General features: G+C 60.5%; 1 protein-coding gene across 1 annotated transcript in view; it reads right to left on the bottom strand.

Annotated features, from left to right (window-relative positions):
* The window catches only part of TIMP2 (TIMP metallopeptidase inhibitor 2), a 45,572-nt gene extending 31,308 nt beyond the window's left edge, over window positions 1-14,264 (bottom strand). Inside the window, exon 1 of the mRNA XM_026483999.4 lies at window positions 14,118-14,264. Coding sequence (XP_026339784.1) covers window positions 14,118-14,247 — 130 coding nt within the window. The 5' untranslated portion in view covers window positions 14,248-14,264. The remainder of the gene's footprint in view (window positions 1-14,117) is intronic.
* Between the last annotated feature and the right edge of the window lie 241 nt (window positions 14,265-14,505).

Raw genomic sequence — 14,505 nt, 5'->3', positions numbered from 1 at the left:
TAGCCATGGACGTCCAGCACCCGGCACCCACGGGGACACAGAGAACCGCAAGACGCACCTCCAGATCAAAAGAATTTTTAAGATTTTATTTATTTATTTAGAGCAAGCAAGAGAACACGGGGAGGGGCAGATGGAGAGGGAGAGAGAGAATCCCAGGCCAACTCCACGCGGAGCGTGGAGCCCGACGCGGGGCTCGATCTCACAACCCTGACATCACGACCTGAGCTGAAATCAAGAGTCAGATGCTCAACCGACTGAGCCCCCCAGGCACCCCTCCAGCTCGGAAGATTTTTAATGGGTCTGAATACCTGGCTACGGCTAACAAGGCACGTGTGCTGGGAAGACACTTACAACTCGCACGCGGGCCCCCCAAGTCCAACTGCACAAGTGCAGAGGGGAGTAGGTTGGCAGAGAGGCGTGGCCACCAACAGAGGCGGTGTGACCTCTACCCATGGGGACAGAGGGGCCTACAACAAGCATGGCAATGGTCCAGCCGGCGATGCCCGGGTCAGAGCCCAGCCGGGCGTTCCAGGCCCCGGCGTGATGAGCTGGAAGGCACATGGAAGAGGCGCCCCACCCCAGCAGCGCACCCCGCTCCCACCCCACGGGCCATCTGGATTGAGCGAGGCGGCTCGTGAGGCTCTGCAAACAGCCCGTGGCTCACAGGAAGGCTCAGGGAACGTGTAAGCACCACGGAATTACAAAGACAAGGCACGCAGCCCGGGCACACGCAGCCGACAGGCGTGTGTCTAACCTGGAGAGCTGTCGATAGCTCACGATGTCTCTTCCGACAACGTCGGGCAAAAGGTCCACAATCAATGTCTAACTACTGAAACGCTTACGAATTCACCTAAGTAAGAAACAGACGATAAATGACAATCATGCAACTTCCCTAAATGAGCAAATCTGAATAATGGAGAGACTGGACTTCCCAGAGAGAATTCAGAAAAACTAGAGAGCGTTCAACGAGGAGGGAAGAGGCCGTAGCCTGAGTTCAGGAGGAGAATGAAAAACCCGTTGCAGGAAGAGAAGTCCTAAGGAACCAAGAATGTTTGGAGTGGAGCTCACAGGTGATAGAAAAGTCTAGAACGGCGCAGTGTGGGGGTGAAGAGTATAAACCGTGTGACCTGGTGCAAGTTTCCTAACTCCAGATGCCTCAGTTTGCTCCTCCGTGAAATGGTGGTGATAACAGCACCCATCACCCTTAGAAACACCCAGATGCTCAGTATGTAGTTTGGGGAAGAGGACGGTACTCACTGTGCGCGTCTCCAGATGACTGAGCTAGACCAAGAACACATTACAGGGACGCAGAAACCGGCCAGGTGGAAAGAAGCACTTCCTACAGGCTTGTCTTGAAATCATTGGGCTGACTTGGTAGATAGTGAGACACCCATCACTGGAGGCATCCAAGCCAAGCCCGGATAAAACAAACATCAGAAACATTTTTAACTCCGTTTCTCTCTGAGTTCTAGCCTCTAAAAATACACTCTGTGACACAGAGGTGTGCCACCCAGAGCCCAGAGGTTTGCCCACACCCCGACTCTCAGCCACGTTCCGCAGTAGTGGTCCCTAACGCCAGCTGGGTTTTGGACCAGCTGCGTCAGAGTCACTAGGGGCGGGGGCACTCACGGTAGACAGAAGTCCTGCCCCGGCCCCACGACAGAGAGTCCTGCCCTGGCCCCACGACAGAGTCCTGCCCCGGCCCCAGGACAGAGAGTCCTGCCCCGGCCCCACGACAGAGTTTTGCACCGAAATCCTGGGGCGGAGGGCTTATAAATCTGTATGTTTAGCCATCAGTCACCCTGATGTATAGCCAGCCTGGGACAGTTCTAGAAGGCCAAGATGGCCAGGCATCCAGGCCCGGGGGAATAAGCTCAGGCTCACCACGTCTCCGTTATCCCCTCGACCAGCTTCAGGCTCAGAACAAGGCCCAGACTCTTCCAAACTCTTGGGAGATACCCGGCTAGCCAAGTGGCCCACTTACGGCTGACCCAACTGGTGGCTTACTAAATGTCCCTTGACAACGTCAATCATCAGGTTTCCCTCCAACCTCAGACTCCAGGGACGCAGTGCAGGTCAGGGGTCCCCATGCCAACAGCTGTTCCTGTTGCATGGTGACCTCTCCCCCCACTTCCCCAAACCACCACATTCCTCCCCAACCCCGTCCTACCCCCATCTTTCCACCCAACCGTACAGGGAGAGCCCCGCAGGACAGGACTTTCAAATGAGCCTTCTGGGCATGTGGCCCGGCCAACCTGACCGGCCCGATTCCCAAGGCCCCTGGAGGAGGGGCACACAGCACCTGCCCCACCACAGATAAGGGGTGGGCACCACGGGAACTTCGGATGGCCTGCATTGGGGTCTCCGGGGCCCATTGACCAAAGCAGGCTGGATCGCAGCTCCCTACCTCCACCAGCAGCCCGGCCTCTGCCCCAGCTGGTGAACCACAGCAGGCTGCTGCCGCGGGAACAACAGAGCTGCTGGCCTGTGACATCAGAGCAGGGGTGAAGTCAGGGACAGCGACGAGCCAGCCAGAGGGCAAGCGCCTAGGAGGACACCTGTTGTGGGTCTAGCAATCACAAAGATTTGGCTCAGAACAGTTGGGGTAATGAGCAGGGGAATGGCCCGCGTAGGGGCATCATGAAGGTCCTGGCGCGTGTGCCCCTTTGGTGTTAAAGGAGGGGCTCTGGGTGAGAAAATCCTTTCCTCCCCAGCCTGGCAGCACGTGCCAGCGCTCCCTGCCAGGGGCTCGCTCTTCTGAGCTGTCCCACATCAGAGTCAGGGATCCCCTCGATGCCTGCCGCCCCTCCCCCTGCAGGGAGAGTGTCTGTTCCCACTCAGGTGAGGGACACCTGCTCCTCAAGGGCCACTGCTGAGTGGGACTCATGGGGGGTGGGGAAGAAGGGCTCCCGGCCCTGGCCCCCTTGGGCCACCCACCCACCCAAAGGAAGAAATCGGACCTGCCTGACCTGGTTTCTAGGGCTAGGGGCACCCTCCACGAGTCTCACAACTAAGAAATTTAGTTTGGGGAACAGGATTTTGGCCTTAAGAAGTCAAAGCAACAGACCTCAGGGTTCGGTTTCTTGAGAGGAGAAAGTTAATAACAGGAACTTGGCTGAAGCATGGGCATCTCGGGGACAAAAGCCTTTGTCTGGGGCTGGAAGGGCCCTCGGAGGAATTTTTCCCGCAGCAAGTTCTCAACCACAGCCCACCCCCTCCACCCACTTTTGTTGGGGTCCCTCTTCTTGGTCCTGTAGATAGAGAGTCTTCTCCTTCCACAGCGAATGCCCTCCAAACCCTCGGCCTCTGCAGTGGGATCCTGCGCACCCCCCTCCAGCAAGGGACAAGATCGGGGGGGTGGTGAGGGGATAAACATGGCATCCAAATGCCAGCTCAGAGGGCCTCTGACGGCCTTCCGGAATGTTCCAGCATGGCCACCACCGCCATCCTCTCCATGCTGCTTCTGGAGTGAGGACATTTCTCCCACGCCCAGTCCTCCTAACACTCCCTCAGCAAACCCCGAAGGCAGCCCCCATCGTCTGCGTTAGCCATCCCTGCTGGACGGTCCCTCCTCTCCGGTTCTACCACTGGGCGTGGGACCCCACCAGCTCTGAAAATCCGGGTCCCCCGCTACATGCTCCGCAATTAGACCTGCACTTTCGCGAGCTGTAACTTTCAAAATTATATGTATCACTCACACTCATCATAAGAAAATTAGAAAACACACACTTGGGAAAGAAAGTCTCATTTCCTCCCCCATCTGAACATGTTACAGTAAAAAAATTGTACACCATTTGGTCCCGCGGCGCGTCCGAAGCTGTGATTTATTTAACCGCTCCCCCTGCTGCTGTGCGTGTAGGTGTTCCTAACGTTTCCCCGAGACAAACAAGACGGAGATGGATACCCGCCCCCAAAGCTAGCACGTGTCCTCAATCACTGCCTAGACCCAGAGTTGCCTGACTGGAGGGGGACTCTCGAGCCGAGCCGCACCGCCAAAAACGCGCTTCCAAGCCGCTCAACTGCTCAGGTTGAGACAGCATATACCTAGAGTCAGGCCCTTCCAAGGACAACAAGCCTGGCAGCCAGATGAACCGAGCGATGGGAAGCCCAGCGACATCCAATCCCGCTTCCAGAGACTCGTGCCAGGCCTGGGCTCCTTCGATTCCTGGCAGGAGCCCTCCACGGCATGACCTTGGGTGAGTCATCTAACCACTCCCCATCCACACAGGAGGGCACACAGGCCTCCCCTGCCTCACCGAGGCCTCGTAAGTCAGAAGAGAGGCAGGACGTCCTTCTGTGCTGGAAAGGTGCAGACAGGCGATGTCTTTATCTAAAAGATGTATGACTGGGGAGGATGTGCCTCGCGTTTTCAATCCCTGTCTTCCAGAACGGTGCACGCAGAGCAAAGACCACCATGGAGCCACCTGGGCCAAGGGGACAGGATGTCGGGACCGAGAACCCGGGACAGGCAGCACGCATCCCGGCTCTGCGCTGGAGCCGCTCCCTCCTGAAATGCCAGGCTGGTCCTTTTCTCCCACAGACATTGAAGCACGGAAGGTTCGATGCTAGAGAAAAGCCCCCAGGAGAGAACTGCGCACACACACCCAACTGACCACCTCTGGCCCACAAAGCAGGGCGCCTAGTAGGGGCTCCCCCAAGCGGCCCTGTTGCAGAGTCAACATCATCCTCGTGAATTGGATTCTGTCCTCTGAACAGAACAATCCACCACCGACCTGAAGCCCACAGGTGGCCAAAGTCCTCTGTCCCCAGCTGCTGACCGAAGGAATGTCGTCTCTTGAAAGCACCTGGACACCAGTGACCAGCCAGGGTTGCAGGGGGGACACTCAGTAGCCTGTGACCACGGGTGAAGGCTCGGGTAATCTTCCTCAGTGTTGGGGCCCCTGTGATGAGGTCTCCGCGAGCGCAGGATCCACTGGGCACGTGCGAGCACGCGAGACACGCAGCCCAACGGGATCGTCGCCCCACGTCTCTGCCTGCAACACACTCCTGGCTCTCTTTGGACTCCCGTCCTTGCTTTCCACTCTCCCGCACGTCATGGGGCCCAGGGGAGGACAGGGTGGCCTGGGGAGGGTCAGCCGACTAGGCACAGTGGGTTCTCAACCCCTGGAGGGACCAGGCAGAGTGGCTCAGCAAAGGCGGGGCCGCAGACCCCCGAGGGTATGATTTCTCATTGGTGCTGTGAGCCTGTGTGATTGTGCAGAAGTACACGGCCCTCCCCCACCTGCGTGCCCTGAGCTCCCCATCTGGACGGCACGGAGGCGGCAGGAGCCGGCAGGAGCGAACTGAACTCAACAGGCAGGCGGGGCTCCAGAGCTGAGAGCCGGCCGGGATCGGAGAGGGGAGGGTTATTTTCCTGTTCCACCTGCGGCCTTCCTGAAGAGCCCCAGCATGGAGCGCGGAGCTGGGGCTCAGAATCCCAGGTGAGCTGGGGGTGGGGGTGACGGCAGACGGGCCTCTCCGGCGTCTGCACTAGGCTCGTTCGTCTACCAGGCCCGGATCTGGAGAAGTTTCATCCTGCTTATACGGAAGAGGGAAAGGAGCCTCGGGCCCAGAGGCAGGATTCAGAACCAGTTCTGGCTGGCTTTTGTCCCGACACCTTCCACTTTGTCTTTTTTTCCCTAAAATGTAGTCCATTTCCTCATTCTGCCCTTGGTGAAGAGTCAGCTGTTGATTTGTAACCAGGGCCTTGGAGAACAGGCGGGGGGGGGGGGGGGGGGGGGGGTGTCGGCAGAGCCTGCCGCAGGGCCCATGCTTCGCTGGGGTTGTCACGGCGCCCCCAGCCCTGATGCGGCTGCCAGGAACGCCCAACCAAGCTCTCCAGACTCCAGATCGGAAAGGGACCAATAAAGCCTCGACGGAGGCCAGGTCCCACCCCAAGGACACGCTGAGGAGACCTCGGGGTCTCCCACCTGTGCACACCCCGCAGCACAAAGCCAGGGTTTTCCCTCGAAGCTCACCTCTGCCTCATCTAGGCCACTCTGCTCACTGGCTCAAGAACCTGGGCGGTGGGGGGGAATTCATGCATCTCTGGGGTCAATCCCGAGACTGATACCCGGACGCATGGCTGCGTCTCAAGCAGGCAAACAGGGAGGGGGAGCAAGCAGCAGGCAGTGCACACGGGCAGCCGGCCCCCCACTCGGGCCGGGCTCGGCTTGGGTCGGGAAAGGGACGGCGGTCCCTGCCCCGGGCTCTGCGCACTGTCCGGCCTCCTGCAACCGCTCAGCTCTGTGGCCCGGCTCCGAGGCCGCTGTGGGCCCTGCGGTCCCAGTGCACAGGGCTGTGTCCCAGGGACCCCGGCTAGAGCCGCAGGCTCGGGGCTGGGTAGAGGCAGGTTTGAGGCAGCGGCGACCAGAACCCAGCTCCGGGGGCCTCTAGATGCTGTAAACCCAGCCAGGGGAGACGGCCACACAACCCCGTGAATGTGCTCCGGACCCCCAGCGTGTGCCCCTTGAACAGGCGAGCAGCACGCGAAGGCCACCTCCGTGAAGCCGACAGAGCGTCAGGTCCCCGCAGCACATGAAGGACGGCAGGCTTCTCAAGGAGCAACAAGCCCTCCGAGCTACGGCTTCTCGGGGCCCCGAGGCAGAGTCAGGCAGCCCTGGGCTGGGATGCGCACCTGCCCCCGGCTCAGCGCCCTCCCCCACTCACATGGGGGCCCCTCTGCCGCCTCCCCCTCCCCCTCCCCTCCCTGTCCCTGCACATCTACCCCCAATGCCTTTCCGCTCTGAAATAATTACCCGCCTAAGACACGTCAATCAAACAACACTTAGAAAATGCAGATAAAGAAAAGGAAATCGACATCGCCCTTGATCTCACCCGCCGTGTAGAATGTTGACCGAAACCCTTCCAGACTTCTCTCTATGCGCATTTAAATGTGTACGTGCTTCTTTATGAAATAAGGACACACGGAAAAGAAACCCACATAAAGAAAAGCCAGTGAGTCGTCACCAAAAAAGCAGGCCGGGGTGACCCTCAGGAAAAGGGGGAGTTAGGGCCAGGGGGGGATCAACAGAGGGTTGGGGGGGCACCACGTTCTGTTTCCTGACCTGGGCGCCCCCTCGGTAACGTGAGAAACATAGAGCGCTTGGGTACACATTTTCATGAAATGTGTGTCGGCCCCAGACTCCGTCTCAGTTGGAGAGAGAGATAACATGCAAAACACGGAAGCATCCAGGCCGCAAATGGGTTTTAAAATTAATACCCTCTGAAGGTCCTTCGAGGTCAGAAACACGAATCTGTGACACCGCTCAAAATGCTGACTATCCTGCCGACAGGATAGAGCTTCATTTATTTGGCTCAGCTGCAGTCGATGGGCTGACCTTTGAGCGGAAGGGGTTCCTCTCCCACCACCGCCCACCACCACCTGGAGCGGCCATGGCCACCGTGCCAAGGCCACGTGGCTCGGGATCACCCAGGTCAGCCTCCTGTGTGAACACCCGCCCCGTCCTGACCTCGCCAGCTGCTTGCTAGCTGCACGAACTTAAGCAAGGGACTTCATTGGCTGTGCTCAGTCTGATCTTCTGTAAAATGGGCGCGTAACGACAGAACCTAACGTGCTGATACCAGGAACGCGCGGAAGCCACTTCCAAGCACTTAGCACTTGCTAAGGACAGTATTAACAGGCCCCCATCATCCTCCCTTCAAAGAATGATGATGCTTTTCTTCCCAGCTCCTTGGCTGCCTCTTAACCAGGCCTGTGTCTCCCCGAGCTCCCCTACTTCCATCAGCACGGCCCGCCCTCCGGGTTGGAGGGGAATGGCATGCACGGTGCAGGGTCTAGCACGGAGACAGCTCACGCCCCCACCCTCCATACACACACACCAGAGCCTCCTGGGGCACTGACCTAAGTATCTGACCTCCCCTCTTTCTTGTGATCTTCCCCCACAACCCCCAGGAGGTAGGCAAATTACCATCTCCTACTTGGAGCTGGAGAAACGGAGGCAGAAGGCCTTGCCTGGATCTCTCCCCTGCACGCCGCTGAGGGCGGGACAGTGGCCTCCCTCATAGGCTCCTTAGAAAAAAGTAAGTCTCCTCGCTTCCTGCTGACTCTTCGTCCCGTCCACATTCCACTTCCCCTTCCCTCCGGGTCCCTCGCACATTTTCCACCGTCGGCTGAGCCAGAGCCTTTCTCGTGCACACCCCAGTGTCGCTGTACCCCAGCAGAAATAAACAGGGAACGGAGCCTCGGGCGCTGAGGTCAAACCCTGGAGGCAAACCCACCACGAGCCCTTCACACCCCACCCCCCAGAGGCAAGATCTGCCTCCTGTCTCCTGAGTCCGCCCCCCAGTGCACGCACCTGCTCCCAGAGGACCACAAGCCCCTCAAAATCGCTCTCCTGCCTGCAGCTTCACGCCCGCTCCCCCACGGCCACACTTAACAGTCTTCTGGTGCCCTCCCCCCACTCCCCAGTCTATCTTTGGACGGATGTCCATACACCCCGGGATGGGATCCTTCCTTACAAAGACTACACCTGATTTGCTTTGTAGACTAAACCCTTGTCTAGTCTGCCTTGCTGGGGTCCCCAGAAGCCTAAACCGCGATGCTATTCAGACTCAGCTGACCCAGGGAGCGGTGGGACACTTTCGTCAGCTACAAAACGGAATTCCTCTGGGTCTCTGTGCATTTTCCCCCTGGAGCCGCACCCCCACGCAACGATGGAGGCACTGAAGGGTCCCAGCATTCCAGCCCGTTCAGGCCCCCAGGGGTCCAGGGGAGCGGGTCCCAGGAGCTGCCAGCTCCAAATGGGGGAGCCAGCTTCACCCCGCCTGCCCTCTGAGACACTGCCCCGACCATCCCTCAGTCTGGAAGAATTCTTCCACTACTTCCCTCAGCCACCAAATTCTGGGGCGTCTCATCGACCCTGCTACCCCTGGTGCTCAGTCTCCACACTTGCTCAGTCCCTCCAGCACCAAGACAGAAGCCTGGCCAAGCAGTCTCAACACCCATCTGTCCATTTAAAATTTTGTACAAGCGCAGCTGTCAATGTGTATGCTAAAAATTTAGAACATTCTTTCCTCAAACCGGAAGTGTCTGGGGTGGCCTGTGTCGGAGACGACTGCTCTGTGCAGACCTTGGCGGGCATCAGGGTCCCCTAGACAGCCTTCGAAATACCCGTGCCCACCACCTGGACCCCGAGGCTCTAACTCAGGACACGGGTTCAGCCGTCTGCCTTGTAGCCAACCTGCCGGGCCACGCCTGCTGTCATCCACAGGTGCACGCCCTCGAAGGCTCGCCTTGGGGCCTTGGGAGGGGCACAGACCGCATGTGATAAGCCAGACTGGCGTCCTTTGGCCCCTCGCCCTCTTCTGTGGCCTGGTCTGCACCCAGAACGCTCTCTCACCTTTGCCGGGGCAGGTGGTCCCTCTGCTTAGCACATCCCCACGCCGCCGCCAAGGATGTGCTCAACTGGGCCTGCGTGTGTGTTCCCCGCGCTCGCTCCTCAGAGTCCCGGTTCACCCTCTCCAAGCTGGACCTCCCAGCTCTGCTTTTCTCTTCCCAGGAAGACCACCCTAGCTACGGGACCCCCGCGCTGGGTGCCTTGTGCGTGTGTGCTGAGGAGAGAGGGAGCAACCCCGGCAGCGGAGAAGCGCTGACCCCATGCACCATGCTGTTCTCCCTTCTCCTGTTTCCTCCAGGCTTTTTCTTTCTCCGGCTGTGTTTTCCACCCTCCAGCTGCCAGGCTCCTCCAAGCACATCTCGTAGCCATTATGGAATCAAAGGGGTTCACCCACACCTGCAGCCCCTCGGGCATTGGGTCAGTGGCTCTGCACCTGGACTAGGTGGCCGCATGCCCCGCCCCGCCCTGCAAGCCCGGGGGCTGTCCACATCCTTGTTCTCAATGCGCTCCGATGCTGCCGACGGATTTGGACCGCGCAGCCTGCGTGTGCGTCTGCCTGGCGACCCGGCTGAGGCAGCAGGCAGGACAGGCAGGTACCCGTGCTGGTCTGTAGCTCGCGGAGCCCAGGCCACGACCACCAATTCCCACGGACCGAGCGGGTCCTGGCTGGAGGCTGGCAGCATGTCCTTGGATCACAGGCAGGTACCAGGGTGTGGGGAGAGCTCCCTCCAGCCACCGGCCACGCCCCAGCACGGCCTCCACGCCCGAGTCCTGAGCCGATCTCTTCTCCTCTGTCTCCCAACCCCAGGAACTGCCAGCAGCTCCAGTTCTAGTCACTCCCCTGGGAGAACGCATCCTTCTGGGGGTGCTGTCCAAAATCGGGCCCAGGGGCACCCCCCACGGCCCCCTCCCTGCAAAACCCTCTATCTCCTGACCCTGAAAATGCGTTCCCCCCTTTCACACAGTGACTTTATCATTTGCCCAAAGCACTTTGAGTCTGTCTGAGTTTCTAGCACAGCCTGGCCATCGGGGAAGGGGTCTGCAGGGCCCTGCCCACCCTGCCGCAGACAGCTCTAAACCCACTTCCACACTGCCTGGCACAGATGTCCCATGAGGACGGGGTCAGGCCTTGCTTCTTCCTCACATCCCATGGGGCGGAGCCAGCCGCTCCATTCTGTTTGCTGAAACCCCACCCGCTAGGAAAGCAAGCGTGCTCGGAACACAGGTCAGCCAGGCGCTCTGTAGAAGGACCGCCACCCCCACCTGGCCCCCGTGCACTGAAGGCCTGACTCAACCCACAGGAACCTCACCCGCCTTGCTCCTCCCGGGACGCATGTCCATTTCTGAATGCTTGGTGCGTGCCTTCTCCGGGTGGCCGCCATTGGACCCCCTCAGCGCACACCCGGGGCCAGCCCCCTTGCCCCAGCAACCTGCACACAGCCTTGGCTGTGGGCCCTTCTCCAGCTGGTGCCGGAGATCACCAAGGGTCTGCAGAGAGCAGTGTCTGGAGACGGCAACCCCAGAGACGACGCCATGGTGGGCACCGCGCCGGAGTGGCCGTGGGCACTACTACCCAGGCCAGAAGTGAGATTTTACTCCTTGTCCGCAGAGCTCCTGGATTTACCCATGACTGCCGAAACTGGCCCACATGGCCCAGACCTGCCAGCCGCTCAGCGGGCTGGGTGACTCCAGGCTCCCTCCATGGTGGTGCCGCCTGAGGGGCAAGCCCAGCGCTGGTCTCTGGCCAGGTTCCGGGGGCTGCGCAGGCCTGCCATCCACGGCCGTGGACCCCATGAGTCCGGGCCAGCAGCACATGGGAGCAGTGTTTGTCCTTGCTCTCCTGGAAAGGATGGGGGACAGGGCCTTGCCGGAGGGACCCAGATCACTTCTTACCACCATTCTCTTCATCCCAGATTTCCTGACCTCATCATGAACCCCTTTGGCCGACCACAGTTCCAGTCCTACCAGCTCCCAGAAATCCTCACACAGGCAGACAGAATTCCGACTGTTTCTGAAGCCAACGGCCTCTTGCGGACACCAAGCCAGTTAACAAGCCCGCACCCAGCCAATGATTAAAGGCACCCGCGCACCCACTGAAGGTCAGCTTTTAGGCTGCCCCACGTGCCCACGGCCATCACCCTTCATGGGCCCCTGGGGGCCCAAGGTCACCTGTGGTGCTTTTAAAACTACAAGAGTGGAGGTCCTGGCCAGACTCTGTCTTTACAAAGGGACCCAGACTTGAGTGATCTTTGCAAGAGCCCCAGGCAATTCTGTTCTCAGCCAGAGTCCAGATCCTTGCAAGAGAGTCAGGAACAAGCTCCCTTCAAGGAGAAGCAGACACAGAAAGGCCGCAGCCTCCCCTGGGGGGTGGACTCTACGGCCGCCCAGGGCCTCCCCACGGGTGTCTCGGCTCTGTATTCCATGTTGACCGAGCACAGGAGGGCCGACCGGAGAAGCTTGGCTGGAAGAGCTTCCCCCCCTAAAATTCGTGTCTACCCAGAACCTGTGTCTGGGACCGTATTTGGAAAGAGGGTCCTCGTAGGTGTGCCCAAGATGAGGTCATGCTGGATGTGAGTGGGCCCTAAACCCAGGGACGGGGGTCCTTCTAATAAGAGAGGGATTTGGATAGACACGCGCAGAGAAACCCACTTAAAAACAGAGCCGCGGCTGGAGTGACGTGTCCACAAGCCAAGGGGCGCCAAGGATCGCTGGCAGCCAGCAGCAGCTGGGAGAGACACCTAGACCAGATGCTGCCTCGGAGCCTCCAGAAGGAGCTGACCCTGCGGACACCCTGATTTTGGACTTGGGGCTCCCACAATGTGGCAGAAGCAACCCCTGCTGTTTTGAGCCCCCCGCTTGTGGATTCACTACAGCGGCCACAGGAATCTCACGGACGGGGCTTTGCAGTGCAAGTCCGGCGTCGGCAGCCCAACAGGGGCTCCGAGCTGGGACGGGGTAAAAGTTTAGGCTCTTGGATGATTCTGATGCGAAGAAATGGGACACACATACCAGGAGAGCCAGGTGGAAGCCAGAGGGACGCACAAAGCAAGAAAGAACCCCAAGGCTTGCTGAAGCTCCCCGACCCTGACCCTTTGCTGCCTCAGCTTCACCGGGCAGGCCCGGAAGTGGCTGGAAATCCTTCCCACACAGCTGAAGAGTGCGAGGTGGTCCCAAGGCCCAGCCCTTTCTCGCTCGGCTCCTGCAAACCAAGCCCGAGCACCTTACAAGACTCGGTTCCTTCTGGGCCTTGGGACCATCCTGCCCTACAGCTTCAGGGTCAGAAGCATGGCCTCGCTCTTAGCAAAGCGTCTGGACAGGCCTGGGCGCCCGCGAACACCCCAGACGAAGACCAGTGTGCATCGCCCTCAAATCCTGGGGAGCACCAAAGCCAAATCGGGGAGTCAGCCTGATGTCCCCCACATCAGGTTTTACGTGAAACTACTCTGTAGGCATGCACACACCACATTCCACGCCAAGGTGGCCAGAGCCGTGTGACGACCACAGGCAAGAACACCTGCAGACGCTCTGGCCAGGCGTCAGGTCACAGGGCCAATTCGGCTGCGGCCAGGAGCCGCGGGGGTGCAGGGAGGTCCGGAGGGCAAGGCTGATAACAGGAGAAACCCAGAGACCCTGGCTCTGGGTCTGCGCAGGTGAGGGCAGCCGGCCGCACCACATCGGGCCTGGCAACCAGATGTTCAGCCAGCTGAGACTTAGAGCAGAACATAAACCTGCTGAGAAGCCAATGGCGGGGGGGGGGGGGTGACACGGGGCCCACCTGCTGTACATCTGTCCTTCTGGCTAAACCGAACTCGGCCCAGGAAGTCCTGGCTGACCCTCACCAGGGCGGCTGGAACCCCAGACGGAGACCTCTGGGGCCCGGCTGCTTCCTCCCATTTCTGCTGCGTTCTCCCTACTTGTCTCCTTCCCCCGCCCCCCCCGCCCCGCGTGGATAGAACAAATAGTGGGCTGTTCCTCCCTCCCTTGCTCGCTTCCACCTTCGAGGGGCGAGAAGTGCCGAGGGGGGAAAGATATTTTCTGAGGATTTTAAGCAACCACACAGCCCCACTTGCCCCAAAATCTCCAGTCTTTGTGGATATGCCCTGAAAAAGCAGTCACAGGCAGCAAACCGGTTACTCAAGGACCCTCCTCCCTGTCCAGCTCCGTGTGTGCGGTGCCTCCTGGGCACAGAGCAAGGAGCTGCCTTTGGGGCTCTAAGTGCCTTGCCGGGGTGCCCCTCTGTGCCCAGGGAACCGGGCAGATGAGGGAAGCTTCCATTCTGCCCCAGCTTCATCCAGTGAGCCCCCAAACGGGGCTGGTGGGAGGGGGTCAGGCAGAGAAGCCCTTCCCCACCCAGCCTCGGGCCAGAGAAGCCCAGCTCCATCCCGTCTGTGAAAGTTTCTCCCGGGGTCCCCAGTCCTCCAGCCCCCCGGGGCCGGAACTCTCCCTGCCCCCCGCGCTGGCATCCCAGGGCCCTCCGCCTGCCAAAGCCGATCCGCTCCCTGGCTCCCTTTTCTGGGGCTGGAGCTGCGGAGGAATTTCGGTGGAATTTTGAGGTTGAGAAGCATCTCGGCAGAGAGGCAAAGAAAGGGAGACGTAAGGAGAAAAAGAAAGTGCGATTTTGCCGTCAACTTGCAGGGTTCTAGAAGGCCCGAGGGCCGGCGTCCGGGCGTGGGCCCCTCGGCAAGACGCGGGCGGGCGGGGCGCCCGCGGACCCTCGGGGAGGCGGGCACCGGGCCGGGGCGGGGTCGCCGTCCTTACCTACGTCTGCATTGCAAAACGCCTGTTGCGGGTGCACCGGGGAGCAGCTGCAGGCGTCGGCCGGGCGCAGCAGCGTCCCCAGCAGCAGGAGGCCGAGCGCCAGCCGCAGGCTGCGGGCCGCGGCGCCCATGGCGGGCGGGGGCGCGGGGCGCGGGGCTCGGCGGCCGCCGCGGCTGTGCGGGCGCTGGCCTCTGGGCGCGCCGGGGCCGCGCGGGGCTCGCTGCGCTCCGCGGGCACGCCCTCCGCACCTTGCCCGCGCTCGCCCGCGCAAACTTTCCCGGGTTTTTGTCGCGGGCCGGAGAGGGGGCGCGGGGCGCGGCGGCGAGGAGGCGGGTGGGGGCGGCGAGGCGAGCGAGCGAGCGAGGGGGCGCGCGCGACCGGGCGCCGG

Source organism: Ursus arctos, unplaced genomic scaffold, assembly GCF_023065955.2.
Source record: "Ursus arctos isolate Adak ecotype North America unplaced genomic scaffold, UrsArc2.0 scaffold_24, whole genome shotgun sequence".
NCBI classification, from domain to species: domain Eukaryota; kingdom Metazoa; phylum Chordata; class Mammalia; order Carnivora; family Ursidae; genus Ursus; species Ursus arctos.
The sequence above is the reverse complement of the archived record's forward strand: the minus strand, read 5'-3'. Positions and strand labels throughout refer to the sequence as shown.